Source organism: Mastomys coucha, unplaced genomic scaffold (assembly GCF_008632895.1).
Source record: "Mastomys coucha isolate ucsf_1 unplaced genomic scaffold, UCSF_Mcou_1 pScaffold1, whole genome shotgun sequence".
Taxonomy (NCBI): domain Eukaryota; kingdom Metazoa; phylum Chordata; class Mammalia; order Rodentia; family Muridae; genus Mastomys; species Mastomys coucha.
This window is the reverse complement of record NW_022196891.1, coordinates 86,379,985-86,402,473: the sequence shown is the minus strand read 5'-3', so window position 1 is coordinate 86,402,473 and position 22,489 is coordinate 86,379,985. Positions and strand designations below refer to the sequence as shown.

Below are 22,489 nucleotides of genomic sequence, written 5' to 3'. Positions count from 1 at the left end.
TGGTACTTTTATTAAATGCGGAAATCAGATGATAGATGGATTGTTGCTGCAAACAGTTGTGGTCACGACTCTGCAGGGCTGGGGAAGGGAGGTTATTTCTTTTTAGTACAAATGACTTGTGATGAGAAAAATGGCCCAAGCCTTTGGGACTGCTCAGCGAGAATGGGGCACATGGGCCTGATACTAGACAGTCCAGGAAGGGCGGACTTACCTTCCAGGAAGGCCTTGCTTGCAGGCTGCAGGATGGAGAAGAGAGAAGAGTTGGAATTTTCTCCAAGGTGACCGACAGGTAGCTTGGCTTTCATCCCACTCTGCATCAGATGATCCACAAGCCCCTTGAATTTTTCTGTGTCTTTTTCAGTGCTGGGATGGCATCCTGGCTTCAGTTCTTTTGCTATGATAAAATACCTTTACAAAAGCAATTTTGAGGAGAAAACCATTTATCTTTATCTCATAATTTCAGGTTATAGTTCATCATGGGGGGGGGGTTGAAACAGTTTCAATACATCAATGGAGAGATGAGCGGAGAGACGTGACTGTGTGGCTATTGCTCAGTGGAAACTCTCTACACTCATACAGTCCAGGATCTAGGCCTAGGGAATGGTACTGCCCACAGTGGGTTGGGTTTTCCCACCCTGTTTAACTGAATGAAGACAGTTCCCCACAGAGATACCTATATGACAACCTGCTCTTTAAATGAAAGGTTTCCCCATTAAGACTCTTTTTCAGGTGATTCCAGATTGTATCATGTTGACAGATGTAAATAGTACCTACCAGGGAAGGAAAAAAAGATGTAATTTACAGTGTTTGCCAACTTCTGTGATGAAAATATTCCCACCAGAGATGGTTTAAGCTGTTAAGGTGAACTGGGCAGACTTGGAAAATTCGTAATAATCTCACTGTTCTTGTCCCAAGCCAGTTCTTTGTACCACAGATGCCCTGGGGCTCTCCACCCTTCCCAGGTCCTGTACCACCACCTTCACAAGCTCCACCCATCTGCAGTCTCTGTGCTCCCCAATCATTTGGAAGCTGGATCAGCCGTGTTCCCTGCCAACCTTGATAGCCTAGTCTAAGCCACATTGAAAGCCTTGATTTCCTCCCGGGGGCACACTGAGTATGAACTCCTTATTTTAGGGGTTCAAGCAAAACTAATGATGGCCTGTATAGTCATCTCATCTTGTAAGGCAGCACTGGTCCACCTTGGGGTGTTGCTGGCTGCTACAGGGGGATTCAGAAACCCAAACAATAGCAGATGTCAGCATCTTCAGTATCACCTGCTCTTCTTAGATAGCTAACGGAGAACCTTCCTAGGAAGCTCATCAGTCACCATTTAGCCAGGCCCATAGCCACTGCTTGGAACATATAGAAAGTATGTGGAGGTCAGATTCTTTGGAGAAATGTCTCCTATACATCCACTGGACTCTGTCACCCATGTAGGAAGCTCATCAATCACCCCTTAGCCAGGCCCATAGCCACTGCTTGGAACATATAGAAAGTATGTGGAGGTCAGATTCTTTGGAGAAATGTCTCCTATACATCCACTGGACTCTGTGTCACCCATGGGAATGTTTGGGGGGCATCCAGGGTGGCTGTGTGTGTCAGGAAACTGCTTTATGACTTTTTAATTTATTTTGCACCAGAGAGCAGTCACTGTGAGGGGCATGCCCTTCAGGAATCTAGGGAGTCTCGATGCTTGGCATCCATGGCGGGTACATAAGGAGGAATCATTGAGGACATGTTTTTATGTTTGTGTGTGTATGTGTCTCATGCTTTTTCTTTTCTTTAAAAAGAAAAAAAGATTTCCCCCCCCCTTTTTTTTGTTATCTGTTTGCCTGTTTGCTTTCTAAAGAGAGAGAAAGAAGGCCTGAAGTCCAGTGGGAAGAATTTGGAGAGGTGGGAGGGGGAAGATCTGGGAACTGCAATCAGAGTATATTGTATGAAAAACATTTTCAGTAATAAAAACATTAAGTCTATAATTGGAAATGAAAAGTGGAGCCACCAAGGGTTGTTTAAACACCCCCTGGCTCACTAGTCTGTCAGGTGGCCTTGCTCCTCAGGTTACCTGCTTCAGGGCCCCTTCTCAAACCTCCCTGTGTGGATCTCCTCCCGTGGTGCATCCCATGGCCGTGATGAGCAAGGTCACCCAGGAGATGTGAGTTCGATGCTTGGGTTTTGTGGACTCCGCATCCACAGTCCTTTGAGGTTTTTCTAGTGCTGGGAGCCAGGCTGAATCTTCATCGCCCTGTTTCTGGGATTCCAGCTGGGCTCTCAGTTCTCAGCCCCTTCCCCTTGTACAGGGCAGATGTGAGATTCTGGTTCCCTTACAGAGCATGGAGGCTTCCGAAGCTGCACCTCACTGAGAGAGCTCTGGAGGGCAGGAACTTCCCTCACTCCTGCTCTTACTTCCTCCCGCTCCCAAGAGAACACCTCAAAACACCAAGAAAATGGTTGTGGACACTTTTATACAAAATAGAAAGGCACAATTAGTTATCCTTATATATGAATGCAGCCATAATGTGTGTCACAAAACATCATGACCAAGAAGCAAGTTGGGGAGAAAAGAGTTTACTCAGTTTACATTTCCACATTGCTGTTCATCACCAAAGGAAGTCAGGCCGGGAACTCACACAGGCAGGAGCCAATGCAGAGGCCATGGTGGGGTGCTGTTTACTGGCTTGCTTCCCACAGCTTGTTCAGCTAGCTTTCTTGTAGAACCTAAGACTACCAGATCAGGAATGGCACCACCTACAAGGCCACCCTCTGTCCCCCATCACTAACTGAGAACATGCCTTACAGCTGGATCTCATGGAGGCACTTTCTCAAGGGAGGCCCCTTTCTCTGTGATCACTCCCGCTTGTGTCAAGTTGACACACAACACCAGCCAGTGCAATGTCCTTTGGTATTTTGATTATTGGTGATATAAACTGCTGTTGGTTTATCTGTTTTTACCTTTCCTACAGCACAGTCTGTCTTTTTGTTTGTTAGTATCACAACTAGTAGGTACAAATTTGAGAAGCAGAATATGCGTATAATCTCCAAGTCTCTCTGGTTGGAAAGGAAAAGAATAGAGGATTTTTCAATGGGCAAGCCGTGTTGATGGGTTTACTTAGCCAAACCAGACTCAGCATTAATGGAATAAGCTGAGGTCATGGGACTCTCAGGGGTGACAGACTAAGAAGGGCGTGATGGTCCCATCATCAACGAGCCTTGAAGATACTTCTGAGGAAGTATTGGGCAGCTTGGAACTGAAGAATGTTTTACAAAAACACAAGCCTCTGTCTTTCAAGGACACAGAAGCATTCAGAGATGGAAGGGTGGAAAGGTGGAAGAATATTGAGGAGAATGACAGGACATGCCAATCAAGTGCAGCATGTACTCCTTTTTTTTTTAAGACTTATTTATTTTATGTATTATGAGTGCACTGTAGCTGTCTTCAGACACATCAGAAGAGGACATCAGATCCCATTACAGATGGTTGTGAGTCACCATGTGGTTGCTGGGAATTGAACTCAGGACCTCTGGAAGAGCAGTCAGTGCTCTTAGCCACTGAGCCATCTCTCCAGCCCTAGTGTGTACTCATGAGTTGACCCTGGCAAAGGGGGCAGTGTGGTAAAGAATGTTATTTGAGTGTAGATTGTTAATCTCATGTCCACGTTGACTCACCCAAGCTTGGTAATTGTGCTGTAGTTATGTATCTTTTTTTTTTTTTAATGAAAGAAAATAATAACACAGAATACAGGGATGAATGAGCCAGGGATGAGGCTCAGTTGGTAGAGTGCCTTCTTAGCTGATGTGAAAAGTCTGGGTGTGATCCCTGGTACCACACACACAGCACGCAGAGGCAGAGGCAGGAAGACCAGACCAACTCCCCCCCCCCACACACACACATACTATCTAGTGAACTTGAGGTACATGAGACCTCATTTCAAACAATAACAAAACCCAAACAAAAAAAGGTGTCACAAGCCTGCTGCAAAATTGTTCAGAAACAAGAATGGGTTTTAGACAGAGAGAGAGAGAGAGAGAGAGAGAGAGAGAGAGAGAGAGAGAGAGAACAGGGCAAACTGAGAAATGGGTGACAGACATGGGAAATGTCCCAAGGAATTCTGTGTGACATTCCTGTGACTTTCCCATGGCTGAAATTATTTAAAATCAAAGGTATAAGGAGAGGAAAGAGAGAAGAGGGAAGGGATGGGAAAGGAGGAGGGAAGAAGGGAGAAACAAGGAGGGGAGGAGGGAGGAGGGGCCAGATAGGAAGCACTGGAGGAAAGAGGGGGTTAAAAAAGGCTACGGAGCTGTCCGCCACTGGCTTCTGCCAGCCTCCCATTGAAATACCATTTCTGATGTCTCTTGTAGGAAATTCTTGCTGAATGCTTGGGGCTCCGGGCGGTTACCTCTGAATCCTTGGGGCTCCGGGCGATTACCTCTGAATCTTTGGGGCTCCGGGCGGTTACCTTTGAATCCTTGGGGCTCCAGGGCGGTTACCTCTGAATCCTTGGGGCTCCAGGGCGGTTACCTCTGAATCCTTGGGGCTCCGGGCGGTTACCTCACTTAGTCCTGTGGAATGGTTTGGAGGTGGTTGATACTCTCTTCCTTTGAGACTGGCTTTTCCTATAACCCTGGTCTATCCTCTCATGGCCCGACAACGATTGCCACCTTCTACATCTTAATCGTTGGTGTTCCCTGAAGTTTTGTCCTTGAATTCTCTTCTCTGAAGTTTGTACATAAGGTTACTTGATCTGCCTCATGACCTCTACCTGTCCAGGGTTCTGTGTGTATTTCTCCTGAGTTTGAGGCGTATGAATGTAAGATGCAGTGAGTGTCTCCTTTAGTTCTTACACTAGAGAAAAAGAAGTCAACGTGGTCCCAAGGACGACACCATTGTTACTGTCAGCTTCGTGTTACCATGACAAAACACCTAAGAGAGCTGACTCCACAGAGACATGTTCTGTTGTGGCTACGGTTCTGGAGGCCGTGGTCCAGGATTGGGTAGATTTGCTACTTTGGGCCTCTGGTATGCATGAAGGAAACCAGAGGGAAGAGAACAGGGCGGATCGATGTGTAACACTGTGATCTAGGACACAAGAAAGAAGCGATCGGTAGCCCAGTCTCTTCCAATAACAAACTTCCAATGAGGTAATTACCTCCCACTTGACTCCACTGTGATTATTTAACCGTCAACTTGGCAGAGTCCAGTATCCGTGAAGATGTGCCTCTCGCCATGAGCTAGGAAGGCCCATGCACTATGTTAGGCTCACCCCCTGGTTGGGATCTGGGACTGTATAATTAGAGAAGGGAACTGAGTGGCAGCAAGCATCCATGACTCTCTACTTGCTTGTGGTATTATGTCCCCGGCTGTTTCAAGGTCTGGCGGCCTCGATCTGCCTCTTGTGAGGGTTTCCCTGGAACCCTGAGCTGAATTAAACTATTTCCTGCATCAATCGCTTTTGCTTGGATATTTGATCACAGAAACGTGAAAACAAATTGAGACCCCCTCCCACCCTTGGGAAGTTTCTACCAATCCCTAATAATACCACGCTGACAGCTGAGCCGTCAGCACGTGGATCTTTGATGAACACTCATGTAAGATAGCACAGCACATGCCTTCCGTGGTCCTACCCGTGGGTCCCCACACTGGTCACTCTTCAGTTCCCAAGAGTTATCCTTGCCAGACTCTAAGCCTAACATTTTCCTCTTCCTTCTTTGTGAACATCGTTGTTTTTGGAGCTAAAATGACATTGACGGTGCCAAAATGGATCCCGTCGCTGCAGACAGTTGAAAACCTTGCAGCAGCGGCAGCTCCGTCATCCCAAACCTTTTAACAAACATAACACATAACAACACATAACACACAGCAAGGGGTGTTTGTAATGTGCTCTGGTTGCCTTTCTTTTCTTTATCTACAGGAAGCACACACGGCCCTCAGATATTTTTTTATTCAGTTTCTCAATGACGGCACCTTTTTCTCATTCTAGTATTTCTCCTGATGTTCTTCTCCACCTTTGGTTCTTCAACTTGTCATGAACACCCTTCTTTATGAAACCTAAAGTGACTGCTACTCAGTGTCTGGTGGGCATCTTGGGATCGTTTGTGTATGGCTTCTCTCAGTCTCAGTCTGTGTACACCAAGAACATTCTCTGGACCCAGAGACCCCTGCACAACCAGTGTCGTGCCCTCACGGCTCCCTGGAGCGACATCGCAGGCTAGCCTGCTCTATGCTGCTGTCTTGGTGCTAGCTGCAGAGTTTTGGCAAATTAGCAGATGCTCAATTCTGTTACTCAGTGAGCAAGAGTGAAGGGGAGTCCCGTCCTCATGTCAGCTACAAGTTTGCCTGGTGAATCAGAAGGAAGACCAGCGTTCCAAAACACTTCACCCAGCAGGTGATCGGCTCAGCCTCAACCCAGCATGTGATCCTTTTTTAACCACACAATAAGTAATTTGCTTAGCCCTACCTTTGTAGCCAGGCACTGTTCCTCTTTGGCTACTTGTATCTTTGTGTGACACCACCTGCCACTTGATCTTTGCCTTGAAGTGCCCAAGTAGACCCATTCCCTTTTCATTGTTGCGATCACAGCTAGAATTCCCTATCGAGCCTTCCTGTTCCCTCAGACTCCTTCCGGTCATTCTAAGCACCCCAGCCCAGCCAACCATTACAGCTGAAAAGTTGCCTTGTGCTATGCAAGCTGTTTGTCTAATGGCCTTTGTGAAGAATGGCACCCATGGGAGGCCAGAACATTCCGGAACGTGGTGTTGTGTGATGCTGCTGCCAATTTGCCTGATTATTATTTTATATACCGATAGACAACATGCCTTGACTTTCTGATCCATGCTTCGCTTCCATCAGTACTATGACTAGCAGGAAACAACAGTTTTTGCATCCGCTGAGGTACACCACGCAATGCAGTATAATGAACGTTCTCCAGCACCTCCATGCGGTATTTTACTTAGTTCTTACACCTTAAGGAAGTGTACGGCAACAACGAAGCCTTTTAACAGCTGAGGAAGTGATCCCCATAAGGTCCCTCGATTGATGAGTGGCAGCCGTGTACTGGCACCCTTCCCCGAGTCCTTAGTTCCTGTGGCTTTCAGAGCTGGGTCTCGGTTCTACACCGCAGCTGCCAGTCCAAAGCTACCTCAAGGCTTCTCAGTTCCCAGCACCTGCTGTGGGGTCTGCTTGCGCTCACAGCTTCTTCTGACGAAAGACAGGAAAGGCTTCTGTACCCATTAGTGGTTCCACAGAATGTTAGAGGTGACACAAAAGAAGCCATGATCCTCTCATCATAAAACAGCTGGAGAGCAACAGCGGAAGACGGAATCTCAGTATACCCTCCATTCACACTTCTGAGTAAGAGAAACCTTGAGCAAAAGCTCCAGGTTAATTTACCATGGAGAAGGCACAAAGGACTGACTATCATACATGTGCTCTCTGTGCGTCTGGGATTGTGGGTGATCCATCCCAAACAGGTGTAGGTGACACCGCAACAATTAGGAGGCCCGTGAAGGACAGTGGCCTCCATAGTGACATGTTCATATCTTTGAACTTTAAAACTCTTCGGAACATCATATTTTGGCATTTATCCATTTTTTAAATATAATAGGATAAAAAAGACATAAATTGTAACCAAGACTCACTCTTTAGATAATGTATATGTATTTGAATATTCTTAATGTATCTTTCTGAACACATTATAAGTGGTAATGGAAGTTTTGTAAGTCAATATCAGTTATCATTACCTGGGAGACAGAAGACTAAAGAAAATATCGATTCCGTTCGGTGCATTAACACCTACCTCATTGCTTATCATCTGATCAAAGTTTCACCAAACATTAGCTGTATGTGGAATTTTATTGGAATAATTGCTTACATCAGCTTTGGCTTTTGCTGTTAGAACACGAACGGCGTCTTCCCCAGTTGAAACAAACCATCCATGTCTTGGACTAGCTGGTACTCCTAGTTAAACTTGGGGTGGGTGTTTCAAACTATGACGCATTTGTAAACAACTGAATTTTTTCCATTTTTGGGTTTTTTTTTATTTTTAGGATTTGGAAACATCTCCCCACGAACTGAAGGTGGAAAAATATTCTGTATCATCTATGCCTTGCTGGGAATTCCCCTCTTTGGCTTTCTGCTGGCTGGGGTTGGTGATCAGCTCGGAACCATATTTGGAAAAGGAATTGCCAAGGTGGAAGACACATTTATTGTGAGTAGCACAAATGCCTTGCTACAACTATTTAGTGGTTTTTAAAAATACGTCACATATTCTAGCACCTTAGATAATGGAGACCTTCAGTTGTCCTTTTATATAACAATTTCTATGCCTCTTAGCATGCCACTCACTGCATTTGATCTATTTGCATACTTGACTGAAAGAAACTAAAAATCATGTGCAAGAAAACAGAATTATCACCTTCCTGGGCTCCACTTGAAGTTGTATGGTGTCCTAATTGTTTTTGCTCTGTGTGTGTGCATGTGCAAATGTATGCCCCACCCCGTCTCTCTCTCTCTCTCCCTCCCTCCCTCCCTCCCTCCCTCCCTCCCTCCCTCTCTCTCTCTCTCTCTCTCTGTATGTGTGTGTGTGTGTGTGTGTGTGTGTGTGTAGAAGTCAGTGAATAATCTTGGGTGTCCTCTCTCAAGTATCATTCAATTTATTTTTTGATATAAGGTCTCTAAATGACCCAGAATTCTCACATGCTGATTGTTCAGCGACCGTCTCTGGACCATTTGCTCTGCGTATGCAAAACTGGGATTACAATCATGCACCATCACTGGCTTTGTTATGTGGCCTCTGTGGATTGAATGGATGTCCTCATATTTGTAAGGCAAACATTGTATATAATGTGCTATCTCTTGGGGCCCCACTTAAGTTCTTTAAAAGTAGTTGATTTCCCTTCAAACCTCTGCTTTATTTATTTTATGTGTTTGTATTTTATTTAATGTGTATGAGTGTTTCCTTGCATCTATGTCTGAGTACCGCGTGCATACATTGTGTCCCTAGAGGTCAGAAGAAGGCATCAGATCTCCTGGAACTAGAGTTACAGGTGGTTGTGAGCCACTGTGTGGGTGTTGTGAACTGAATGCAGGTCCTCTGCAAGAGTAACAAATGCTTCTAACTGTTGTCACCCCTCCCTGGCCCCAAATCTTCATTTTCTTATTTACGCAATATTAACAACACTTTTACATTGTTCCCAGCAGTAAATGTTAAAAACTTAACCCTCCAAGCAAATAGCTGGCAATACTTTTATTTTGAAAATAAAATTTGACTACTGCTGCCTTTGCTGTCTTATGTGGTCCTTTTGGGCAGGTTGCAATAATAAATAGCAGACTCGAAATCCTGCAGTAGTAGAACTCAGTTAAATAAAACTCATCTACGAAAGGCAGCAGTTTAGAAGAAGCCAAGATAGCAAACATGAGGGTGTTTGTGGTCACGGTATAATTAGGAGATGTGTGGAGAACATTAGGATGCTATTATTGAATCCAGAGGGTAGTATGGTAATGGTGGTACCATAGAATTTTAGTCCTAGCACTAGGGAGATAGAAACAGAGTTCAAGGCCAGCCTGGTCTACAGAGAGACCTTCAAGACAGGCAGGGCTGCACAAAGAAAAACCAGAAAGAAATAAAAAGATGCTATTACTGAATTTTAAGTGAAAAAAAAAAAGAATCTGTGGTTGTTAAATTTGTATTCTTTAAGATAATCATAGAAGAATAAACAGTTGTGTTTGCACATGTGTTAAGAATTTTCCCTCACGTCGGGTAGTAGCGGCACACGCCTTTAATCCCAGCGCTTGGGAGGCAGAGGCAGGAGGATTTCTGAGTTCAAGGCCAGCCTGGTCTACAGAGTGAGTTCCAGGACAGCCAGGGCTACACACAGAAACCCTGTCTCGAAAAACAAAACAAAACAACAACAATAAAAAACTTCCCTCATGAGAGCGCTGCAAAGCCTTGCGTTTACCATTCAATCATTTTGTCATTTCATACTTCAGTGAAGCATGTATTCGTGGCACCACCAGCGAAATGTAACGATTGACTTGCAGCTTCAATCTCAGCATCAGAGGTCAAAGCTACCTCCTGGACATTTTACTACTAGAGTAGATGAGACATGGTTATTCCAAAATAGGACTTTTTATTTCCTTAAACACCTTAGACTCTGTTTTCCCTCATCAGGAAGACAGATCCATTGCATGAACTTGGGAACGATAAACTGTTCATTCCTACACTTAGCAAAATTTTGACTACCCACCCCATCCTGCTCAATGTTTGTCACACCATGCACCTGCTGGTCACTTGCAAACCTTCGAGCCTTCATGCTGGTATCCTTTCCATGGTCCTGATGTTTGATGCCAAGCATTTTGGAACAACTTTTAAGAGATGAATTCAAGAATAGCAACATCAACCAACCAGACCTCCTCAGAAGTCCCATGGTCTAAGCCATCAACCAAGGAGTACACATGGCTCCAGCTACATATGTAGCAGAGGATGGCCTTGTCAGGCATCAGTGAGAGGAGAGGTCCTTGGTCCTATGAAGGCTCGATAGATGCCCCAGTGTAGGGGAATCAAGGGCAGGGAGGTGGTAGTGGTAGATGGATGGAGGAAGACCCTCATAGCAGCAGGGGGAGGGGGGATGTGATAGGATGTTTCCAAGAGGGAGGGAAACTGGGAAAGGGGATAACATTTGAAATGTAAAGAAAGAAAATATCCAATAAAAAAAAGTTATGCTTATTCATTAGTCAAACAAATTCAAACAAGTTACATTTACCAATTTAGGAAGAGACCTTTCTAAAATGTAGTAGCGAATCAGTTTTATACAAATAAGTATTTAATAAAATTTCAGACTCCTACAAAAAAAAAGAGATGAATTCATTCAAGTCTCTCACATGAGATGAAGATGGTGGTTGAGAGAGTTCCCTGTGATCACTTCCTTTCTGTGATTTTATACAAATTTATCTCTAGAAAGGTCTCACCCTATCATTAAATGGTTATCCTTTTTAAACTTATACTTATTTATTTATACTTATAAATTTATACTTATTTATTTGTATGTGTATATACCATGTTGCTCATGTGAAGGTCAGAGGACAATTTGCAGGAGTTGGCTCTTCTGGGTCCACGTGGGCCCTGGGCTTGAACTCATTTCTTTAGGCTTGGTGGCAAGCACCTTTATATTCTGAGCCATCTCATCATCCCCATTTTCACAGGGCGTGGGCTCTAACCTACAGCTGTTTCAGTGTATAAGATAGTCAGGTGATAAATAAAAAATCATGGCAACTCTGCCAGTGGAGCTAATGGCAATGCCCACCTGCAAGCCTGGCACTCAGGAGGTTGAGTTGGGAGCCCCAGGCCAGTCTGAATTACACCCCAGGAACACCTTGCTTTAAAAATAACAAGAAAGTGATTAATCTCAAATAGGATCTGGAGATGATCCACATTCCATCCTTAATTATAAGAAACCCTTATTGAAGAACCAGTGAAAAGCCACCAGACCTGAGCGGGTGCTGTGGTGACAGGTATGGACAGGTTTGCTAAGTCATGCCCTCGCTGGCAGATCCAGTGACAGCTGGCTCCCCTGACTCAGACATAGACTCCCTTAGTATCAGATCTGGTCAACTGAATGACCCAGCCATGAATATGCAGCGCTTACCCAGGTTTCTCAGTTGTCGTACATCTCTTGACCTTGTCTGGCCCGCAGTCAGCTTTGTGTGCCTGGAGCATAGACAAATTTCATTAAGCGGTTCATGTGAGCAACTACGGAGGCCTATCTGAAGTCATGGTCTGCCAGCGGATGAGCAAAGGCGCTATAATTTTGAAGAAAACATTTTACCCAATGGGAAAGCATGTATGTGTAAAATAGCACTATTTATTGACATTGGTCGCTCTGCCTTATTTACGGGATACTCAGTTCTAAGGACTGAAGGCTGTTAAGAGTGAAAAGCAGGAGGGCAGGAAGCAGTGTGGTCATGTGACAGCCCCGTGTACTCGGGGCTTCTGGGAATGCCGGTAACCTCTCTCTCCCGCACGCCTCTCTGTCTTTGCAGAAGTGGAACGTTAGTCAGACCAAGATTCGTATCATCTCCACCATCATCTTCATTCTGTTCGGCTGTGTCCTCTTCGTGGCTCTTCCTGCAGTCATATTCAAGCACATAGAAGGCTGGAGCGCCCTGGACGCCATCTATTTTGTGGTTATCACTCTGACAACCATAGGATTTGGCGACTACGTGGCAGGTAAGGCTCTCGAGCTGTGGCTGCTCTCCTAACCCGGCTCTACTACTTAAGGCTCATTTCGGTTTATAATGGAACATAGGCTCTATGGGATGACTGAGTGGCCATGCCAAAGGCTCCAAGCTTGGTGGCTCTAAACAGGGAATTCCTGGATCCCTCTGAGAGTCTGGGTAGAATTCCTTGCCTCTTGTTAGGGATTGGGGGGAGTTGGTGATCCCTGTTCTCAGCAGACTGACTCCCACCTCAGTCTTGCCAGTATGTGGCAGCCCCCTTGTATGTGTTCCTAGGTCCTATCTGTCTCCTTTCTCTGAGGACAGAGTCACTTGAGTTAAGGACCCAGCCTGTTCTCCCATGAGCTCACCCCTCTTCCTCTGAGCACTCAGTTATTGAGTTAAGGACACGCATTGCTCCCCCATGAGCTCATCTTCACTAAGGACAGCTCTAAGGACTGCATTTCCAAATTCTTTCCCATTCTGTGGTATGTGGGGATTGGGGCCTCAGCCTGTCCTTGGGGAGGACATGATCCAGCCTCTAACCGTGACAGCGATGAGTACTGACTTCTTGACGCTGGAGGGAAACAGAAGGATCAAGCTGGGCTCAACTATGATTTATCTTGTGAAATAAATATCAATGGCTGTTTGTATAGTAGTTTGCATTTCTAGGCTAATTCTGCAAACCACATATATACCTCTTATTTTTTTGGTACAAGAAAGTTCAACTCCTCTTCAACCTGTTTACTTCCCTTTGCTTTAAGTTTGTAAAACTTTGCCAACTTCAGAGGGTGATTTTCTTCTTGGTCACTGAAGATCTTCTCTTTTGCCCGTGACACTGGAAGTTGTGATTATCAGTACAGGGCAGTAGCTTTGAACCCCTGCTAAAGTGGCTCACGGAGTATCTGCAGGGTTCCCATGATCTGATGTGTCCTCGGCGGCTGGGGACTGCCCTTTGTTTCCTTGCTGTTGTTTATCTGCCTTTCTTCTTTATCAGTTCAGATCTCACTCTTCTCATAGTTCCAACTCCAGTCTTCATGCGTATGTGTGCATGCATGTGCACACATGTGTATGGGGTGCATGTATGTGGTACCTTTCTCAGTTGCTCTCCTCATTGTATTACTTGAAACATAACCACTCACTGAACCTGGAGTTCATGGATTCAGCTGTGGATCCTGGGTCTTCCCGTGTCTGCTTTGCCAGATCTGAGATTACATGTTCAAGCTGCAAAGCTTAGATATCTTTTCTAAGTCATATCTACACGCTCTTCACTTGGCTATCTTCTAACACCAATCTTAAATATTGGTAGTAAAAATAAATGAGTGGATGACCCTTCCGGGATCATTTTAATGAACTCCCACAATTTCAAACCATTAATTAACTCCAGTATGAAGTAACAGATAATACAGTAAGGATACTATGTTGCCATGAAAATAGCAACATATTATTAACTTCTCAAAGTAAGTTCATCAGACTGGTTGAGATTCTTAAAAAATTCTTACATGTTTTGTATTTATCATCGTGTGTGTGTGTATGTGTGTGTGTGTGTGTGTGTGTGTGTGTGTGTGTGTGTGTGTGTAAGCACACTGTATGGAGGTCAGAGAACAGCTATGTGAGAGTTGGCTCTCCATAGACTCCGGGATGAATGTATGTCTCCAGGCTAGCATGACAGGCATCTTTACCCACTGAGCCATCTTCCTGGCCTGACCTTAATACCTTATTTAAATACTTCAGAGAAATGGTTCCATTGCTCTGCTCAGATATAATATCAAAAGAGGCTGGAGTTCATGCTCGTGCAAGCATTAAGGGTGAAGTTGGCAAAGCCTATCAGTGAGGAACGTGCAGTGTTCTGGAAGGCGTATGTCCTTCCGAGTAGGGCCCTTGCTTTGCTCACAGGCACCACGGACATTTCTCTGTACCTGGTGGAGGGGTTGTGAGGGAGGCTGCAGGGGCCTAATGGGTACCATTTAGCTTGACAGTTACCAAAATGAGGTGAGGATGGAGGTCCAGACATTTGTAGGCCCATGTAAGCAGGATGATTTCCATCTTAAAATGCCCATTTTTCCCTAGCTACCCTTGAAGCTGTATGTACTTGGTGCAATCAGAACCAACAAGTGTGATTCTATGGGGAAAAGTGAGGTAGCATGATTTTATATATATATATATATATATATATATATATATATATATAATCATGTATATATATATGTATATTTATATGCACCCTTGTGGTTTATTAGTTTTACCTAGCCGTGTATACATGGTTCCAAAGTCTTATGAAACTTGTTGGCTGTACAGAAATTAGGTGATGTCTTGCATTTTAGTCCAACAGCCGGACGTGGCATGGATATTTTAAACAACCCACAGACCGTGCCAATCTGGCTTGTGGCATGCATGATCTGAGACTCTTTAAAAATACAAAACTTATAAATGAAGGAAATGTGGGTGGAGTCTTAAAAATAATCATTTCTGTGACTACCACCTACATTGTCCTGGAGGGGGTAAAACGCCAAATAATTTATTTTCTGCCTTTTGGAAAGTGTGTTAAAAAAAACTTATTTTAAATTCACCCATAGAAGTTAACACTCTTAACCTGAAGAGATCCTGTCAGTCTGTCTGTGGCTGTGGCCACCTGCCCATGGAAGGGTATTCAGTGGGAACATCCCATGGGTCCTAGTGGGGACCTCTGAGTTAATGCCCCATGTCATAGAAGGAGAGGCTGACAAGAACGGAGCTAGAGGGATGGATCAGCGCTATCATCCTTGCTGCCCTTGCAGAGAGTCTGAGCTATGTTCCCAGCATTCATACAGTGGCTCCTGAGGGGCCTTTAACTCCAGCTTCAAGGTCTGATGCCCTCCTCTGGCCTCCATGGGCACTTGCACACAGCTGCACATAAGCTCTCACAGACATAAATGAACGTGAGATATTTTTAAAGGAATGATAACTCTGGGCAGTCAATACTGGGGAAAATAGATTTTTTTGTCACTAGTATTTTGTTTCATTTACCCCCCCCCCCCCATCAAAGACATTACTTTCATCCTATTTTTATTTTGTAAAGGATTTTTTTTAAAGATAGAAATCTACCTTGCTAATTACTAGAACACAAGCTTGCTTTGATTAAAAAGATGCATAGGAGATAGAGAGGTGGCCCAGTGGTTAAACACCTGCCTGATGGCTCACAACTGTCTGTAACTCTAGTTCCATAGGGTCCGTCTTTCTCTTCTGGTGCTTTTGGGCACTGCATGCATGTGATGCACAGACAAGCAGGCAAACACTCATATACACGAAGTGATAAAATAAATATTACAAAAAAAAAATCTGAGAGGGAGAAGAGGGAAACAGCGAAGTTTAATGATTTTTCAGCATCCTCAATCTTTTTTGGCTTTTGTGAGGCCACAGAGCTGTGTTTGTAGGGCTGCAAGCTTTCTGTGTCAAATCCTTACACCCGGGGCACATTCTGGACAGATGTGGAGAAGGCAAGGCAGGAAACATGCTCTTTGTAAGAATCTTCAGAAAACAGAAACTAGGCTTGTCTTTCAAGCTTCTTGTGGAGGGATTGATTGCCATGTATAGCTGAAGAGAGCGCACACAGTCAGCCATTGCTCCTGGGGACCTTGTGACTACAGTGAGCTGCTAAGCTAGGGCAGAGCTCTCCTGGGAGAGGCTGGCTATTTGCTCTGTAGAACCTTCCCTCTGTTTCTGCTTGTGTCAGGGGCATGCTGCGGTGGCTGGGTCATCACACTGGTGATTGACATCTGATCCTTCCAGCTGATCCATTCTGTCCTCTCACCTGAGTTCCCTATCCTGAGGCCGAGAAGGATCAAGGAGAGACGAGTTTGGGCTTTGTGTTACACTGACAACACAACCCCACAGCTTAGATCCCTGTGTGCAAGGATTCTTCTTGAAGCTGAAAGAGGGGGAAGGAAGTGATGGAGCCCGTGTGATTTACATGGTTTGACAGTGTTGTTTGTAGTCGAGAGGTAGGGGTGAGCTACAACGAGCTTCACAGTCCTACCTGAGAATTAGGGTTGCTTTCCTCATTCCTGTCTCTGAGTTTCCCTTTCCGTAAATACCTAGAATGTCCAGTCAAGGTCGCCTTACAGAGCGAGGACTAAGCCAACCTCGCTTTCTTAAGATCTAGTCTCAGTCATATGGAGAAGCTTCCTCGTTTGGGCTTGCTTCTACACCTGGTCTGCTGGGTTCACAAACGTGCAAGAGAAAATGATATAGAAGGCGTAGATCATGATCCTTGAAGACTGGAGGAAAGCCTCGCTACCAAGTTTAACACAACTTAAAATGCGTTTTCAAAGCTGATGGCTTTTTAGGTCCCCCTAACCGGACAAAGGTGAGGTGTGACTCCCAAAACATGCTTCTCACTGGAATCCTTTGCAACACTTCTTTTCCCAAGTCAGCCTAGGTTGGCTCCGAAGGGCGTGCAGGAGGGAGAGCCTGTGCAAATGATAGTTCAGCAAAGTGGGGGCCTCACATTCCCTACGCTTTTAAGGAAACCTCAAGATCTTAGTCCCCAGACTTAAGCATTGTGAGCAACCATTATGGCCAGTACCACACAGACACATGTGGCTGATTCTTTAGTTATGTATGGTACTGCTCTTGCAGAGAGAGAGTGGGTACTGGGTTCCAAACATCCACGTAGTTCCTCCAGAGAATTCAGTGCCTTCTTCTGGCCTCCTAGGATACTATCCTCTGATGTACAAACTCTCATTCAGACACACACACGCATGCACGCACACACACACACACACACACACACACATTAATTTAAAAAATAAAGAAGCATAATTCATATATATCGGATGTTTAAGCTGTATTTTATGGATTTTTCCATCACTGAAAGAGTGTACTGTTAGATACTGGAAGCTTACTTACCCACTGGAGGCAGAGTGCCTCCCTCCTGGTCAGACTTCGCATGTGGGGTGTCACATGCTGCTTCTTCACAGAGTGCAGCTCCCCCTCCCCAGCTAAGGACCTTCTTCCCCTGGCATGTCACCCGGATGACTTTTTAAATTTAGTTTTCAAAGTTCTATTGCCATTTGTCATTGTATTTCGACTTGGGGAAAGACATACTTGTGTGTCCCCTACTAACATTTCCTAGAATTATATGTCATCTTTGCAAGGGAAGCTTTTCATAGGCAAGCGATTTCCTTTCTGTAAAATCCCAAATACGACTCATGCAGTGAGTGTTCACTTAATCTAAGGGAATGTCATTGTGAAAACATCTCGGACACTGTTTAAAAGCCATGATGAAGTTTTGTTGTTCAGAACAGTTGTCGCTAGACATCCTCTTGGATGCAGTGCCTGATACAGCCTGGGATCTGCACAGTTATATCTCTAAGGCCAGTTCCAAAATTGCTTGATGAGAGTGGAGGATGCTAGAAGAACAGTGACCCTTCCCAAGATCAGCTCAGAAAATGAAAACAAGAACCAAGTTAATCAGAAAGGGGAAGTTTGTGTGACTGCTTGGAAGATGTGTTATAGTCATGTGTGTGCATACATGTGTGTGTATGTGTGCATGCGTGTATGTGTGCATATGTGTAGATGCATGAATGGTTGCATGTGTGTGCGTGTGTGTATGTGTGCATGGATGTGTGTGGATGTGTGAATGCTTGCATGTGTGTGTGCATGTGTGTGTGTATGTGAGCATGTATGGGTGCAAGTATGTACATGTGTGTATACATGTGTGCATGTGTGTATGCTTGTATGTCTGTGTATATGTGTGTTCATGCATGTGAATGTGTCCATGCTTACATGTGTGTATGTATTTACATGTGTGTATATGTGTGTGCATGCATGCTTGCAGATGTGTGCGTGCATGTGTGTGTATGTGTGCATGTGTGTATGGATACATGCATGCTTGTGTGTGTGTGTGTGCATATGTGTGTAGATGCGTGAATGCTTGCATGTGTGTGTGCATGTGTGTGTGTATGCTTACGTGTGGATGTGTGTGGATGTGTCCATGCTTACATGTGTATGTGTGCATGTGTGTGTGCATATGTGTATGTGTGTATATGTGTATGCTTCCATGTGTGTGTGTGGATGTGTGTGTTCATGTGTGTGTGGATGTGTCCATGCTTACATGTGTGTGTATACATATGTGTGTGTGTGTGCATGTGTGGATGTGTGTGTAGATGTATGCATGCTTACATGTATGTGTGTGTGTGTGTGTGTGTGTGTGTGTGTGTGTGTGATAAAGGACAACTTTTGGGACTCAGTTCTCTCTGTCCACCATCTGAGGCAGGCCACTCTTGCTTCTCCTCTCTACACTGCTGAGATCAGTCATCCTATAAGCCTCTCAGGGAATCTCTTGTCTTCATTTCCCATCTGGCTGTAGGAGTGCTCGACTGACACAGCTGGCTTGTCACATGGGTTCCAGGGATCTGAACTCAGGCCATCAGGCTTTACAGCAAGTGATTTAACACACAGAGCCCCCCTCGCTGGCTCTCTGCCTTGGAATCAGCACTCATTCATTAATTCACATTCACCTACTCTGATGGCTAGTGAACACACTATTTATGAGACACTGTGCTCAGCACGCAATAGTGACAATTGCTGTGGTTCCTGCTCCTCTAGAAGGAATGTGTGAAATTAGGGGCAGCCACTAAATAGGGATCAAGGTCTGTGGAGCCAGGGAAATCTGCTTCTCATGCTTTAGCCAGTGATGAGAGGACTGATAACTGCACACATGATTAATCAGCGGAATTGAAGTGAGGGTCTGTGGCAAGCCAGGAGATGAACTCGCAGGGGTGAACTCTCAGGGGTCAGCAGCCTTCTAGAAGCATTGTAGAAGTGCAGGGGGAGGGAGCGAAGGAGGGAGCCTTGGTGAGTGATGGTTATGACGGAGCTGGTGCTTAATGGAGACTCCTCCAAGCTGCTCTCCACGGAGACATAGAAATAATTTCCAAAAGAAATAATCATTTAACTCCTGCACACTGCACACTGCACACCGCACACCACACGCCACACACTGCACACTACACACCGCACACTTCTACCCTTGCAGAGATGACTGAGTGAGGGGACTTGTAGATTTCCCTTTCTTTACATCCATGAGGTTCCTGTTCTTCTAACAGTAGGTTTTATATGAAGAACAGAAGTAGAAATGGGCTGGTTTCTAAATCTGAGTGCTGATCTCTAACGTCCAAAAATATAACTTCAAACACTAGGCAGATCTAATTGTCTCCATTTTAAAATAATTTCGAATTCTAAGTTTCATTTTGTGTGTGTGGGTGTTTTGTCTGTATATGCATGTGACTATGTATGTGACTGCTATCCTCGGAGGCCAGAAGAGGGCTTTGGATTCCCCGGAACTGGAGCCACAGATGGTTGTAAGATGATATGTGGGAGCTGGGAATTGAACTCGGGACCTCTTGAAGAACAGCTGCTGAGCCATCTCTGCAGTCCTCTAATTGTCTTCTTTAGCTTTATATTTTCCTTTATCAGTGGCATATATTTGTTTTAATAGGTGATTTATTGTTGAAGACCAAAGTCACCAGACTGACCATGCCACTGTAAGAATGTTTCTGTTCTCTAGGCAATTTGCTGTCACAAGAGAAAAATACACAAAACAAAAATATCATAATATAATAAGTCATCACTAATAAACTTGTAGTCAAGCCCCCAAATTAAAAGCATTATTTTCCATCCAAACTAACATACTTAGAGAGAAATGATTCTGTGGTTTAAATGAGTATCTCACATCAGTTCATGCACACTGTGACTCTCCAGAGATCCAGTTTCATAGGATGCGTTCTGCTCACTGAATGTATGCTTTCACGGGGAAGTATAGGACCCCATTCTCTTATTTCTCAGCTCCAGCCCATAATACACTCTTATCATGATTGCTCCTCAGTGTTCTTCACTAGAGAGTTGAATCAACGAGGTCACCTGACCCCAAAACGGAACTTCCAGAGTCCTGGGCTGGGTGAACTGTTTTTCAGTGGTTGCATGCTTTATGTATTTTGTTAAAGCAATGTGAAGCTGAAACACGGGTTTCTTTAGAGTGACGCTGTGTTTATGTTCTGTAGCACATATGTCATTTTAGAAGATGGGAGGATGGTCCTGGAATTGACTATCCGAGTCAAGAATGACTATAATTGAAAAACGGGGTATGTGAGGTTATCATCATTAATATTTTGTGACTCAGGGGAAAAAAAACCAATCCACAGGTCAAGAAAATTAAGGGAAAGGAGTGTTATGTTCTCGAGTTTTTATTTTTTAAACTCACTTTAGTGTGATGAAATCACACACACACACACACACACACACACACACAGACAAAAACCCCAGCTCTATTGTGGTAGTTATGCAAACACTTGCCTGATCCCAAACTCAAGGTCTGTGGACTAGACCACCATCCTCTGAAACACTGGAGTCAGGAGGTTGATAAAGAGGACCTGTCTTCAGATCCACAGGGCTACTTTGAGCCAAAGGGGGACGCTTGTCTGGCTTGATGACTCTCACCTTAACTAACTGTCTTCCATACTATGTGGGTGGAGCAGTTTTGTTGACACTATCCTCTGAGTATTGTCCCCTCCTAACCTTACATTACCTTTAATGGCACTAAAAGGTGACGTCTTTATGGGTCCTTAGGTCAGAGAGGATTCGCTGTCTTGAGTGGGATTAAGTGTTACCAGTCTCCCTCTACCTCTTACCTTCCTCCGCAGCCCACGGGAGCTGCGAGTCATAGCTCACTGTCTTGCAAGTGTAACAGCCACCACGCTTATCAGAATGGCTCCCACTACTTACAAGAGATTCCCCAAAGCTTTTGGCTTGTTGAATGTCCATGTTCCATATCAGAAGGAGTAGATGGAGGGTTCAGTAGATTGAGGCCACTCCCTTCAGTACCTCTTGGCCAGTTGTATGTCATTCTTCCCTGGTTATACCCGCATTCATCGTCTCGTGAAGTGCTAGAGTACACAGACGATGGGGGAGCTCCATCCATGCAGCTAATTGTCTGCATCCAGGCTGGGGTGAGAGGGTTTTGGTGTCGTGGCTACTTTAGGATCTCTATGCTTTCCTGTGTAACCTTTCTCTCGTGATGTGTAAGTAGGACCAGTAAGCTCATTGTTTCCAGAGCTGGATCTTGGTTTGGGTTGGCATCCAGTATGGAGAGCATTCCCTCAGCCCCAGGCTGTAGGACAGGTGGATGGTATGAAGTGCAGGGTAGTGACAGTTAAGAGCTGAGCATATGGGTGAAGAAGAACTCCATCCCATGGAAGGAGCCACACGATTCAGAGCAACACAAGACTGGGTTTGCATGTGAGCTCTGTGGCTCCTGTCCTTTGGTGACTTGGTATGGCTTATTTTCCATACCCTTACATCTCTATTTAAAGTCACTAGGATTTTAGAAAAACTGCTTGGGCCTAGCAGTCTCTTTTGAGTTCTGGGCAGATCGAACTGGATGGCACTTGAATCATCAACTTTATTTCTGAGAAAGCAGATGGAGATAAAGCTTAAATTATGTTGCCTAAGGCCCCATTGATATCCCTGCCCAAATATAGGGGTCTCATCTCTCTCAGCATCTACCTACAGAGCTTTAAGGTAGGATGGCTTCCCTGGAATTACCTGTAGTCCATCATGGTGGGGTGGTGCTAGTCATGGGGCCTAATCTAGGAGGCTAAGTTCTCACTCAACTCCCCCAGTATGATTTTTGAATATTCTATCAGTCAGTTGAAATGAGCATATGGACTGAGTAAGGTAGGGCATCTAGCATCAGACAGTCCCTTCCATGCCCCCATAAGTTATTCTTTCCCCTCCTCCTGCCATGACTCTCAGGGAGCAGGCAGGGAGGTTCTCTCAGTAGTGGATACAGGGATGTTCCCAGTCACTGTGCTCAGGGAACCCGCTCTGGGGAGAATCACTTCCTAGCATTGTGAACAGCTTGAATCTTCCCGAGTTATATTTTTAGTAGTTTAATCTGCTAGGTTGGATCAAGCTCTGGCTGAGTTACTCTTGTAAATGTCAAGGAGGAGAGAGAGAGAGAGGTAGGGGGCAGGGAGGAGGAAGAGGAGGAGGAGAGAGGAAAAGGGAGCCATCACACATCCCAGTACGGACTCAGAAAGCTTAGACTATTTGGAAAAGTTGAGGAGGTTTCTGAGGCTGTCTGCCTCCACCCTCTTTGGTATTTTTATTGCTATCTGTATGTTCTCCTATAATCAGCCAGAGAGCTCCTAAAATGGAAAGAGCTTCTGGGCACAGGACAGGAAGGGAGGGTGCAGCATCCTGCAGTCTACAGAGGGAGGGTGCAGCATCCTGCAGTCTACAGAG

The 22,489-nt window shown here is 44.9% G+C and overlaps 1 protein-coding gene across 4 annotated transcripts in view; it reads left to right on the top strand.

Moving 5' to 3' along the window:
- The window catches only part of Kcnk2 (potassium two pore domain channel subfamily K member 2), a 200,359-nt gene that overhangs the window by 135,550 nt on the left and 42,320 nt on the right, over positions 1-22,489 (top strand). For all 4 annotated transcript variants that reach the window (XM_031338419.1, XM_031338429.1, XM_031338438.1 and 1 more), the window contains exons 4-5: positions 8,041-8,201; positions 12,032-12,218. In XM_031338419.1, the coding sequence (XP_031194279.1) occupies positions 8,041-8,201; positions 12,032-12,218 (348 nt within the window). The remainder of the gene's footprint in view (positions 1-8,040; positions 8,202-12,031; positions 12,219-22,489) is intronic.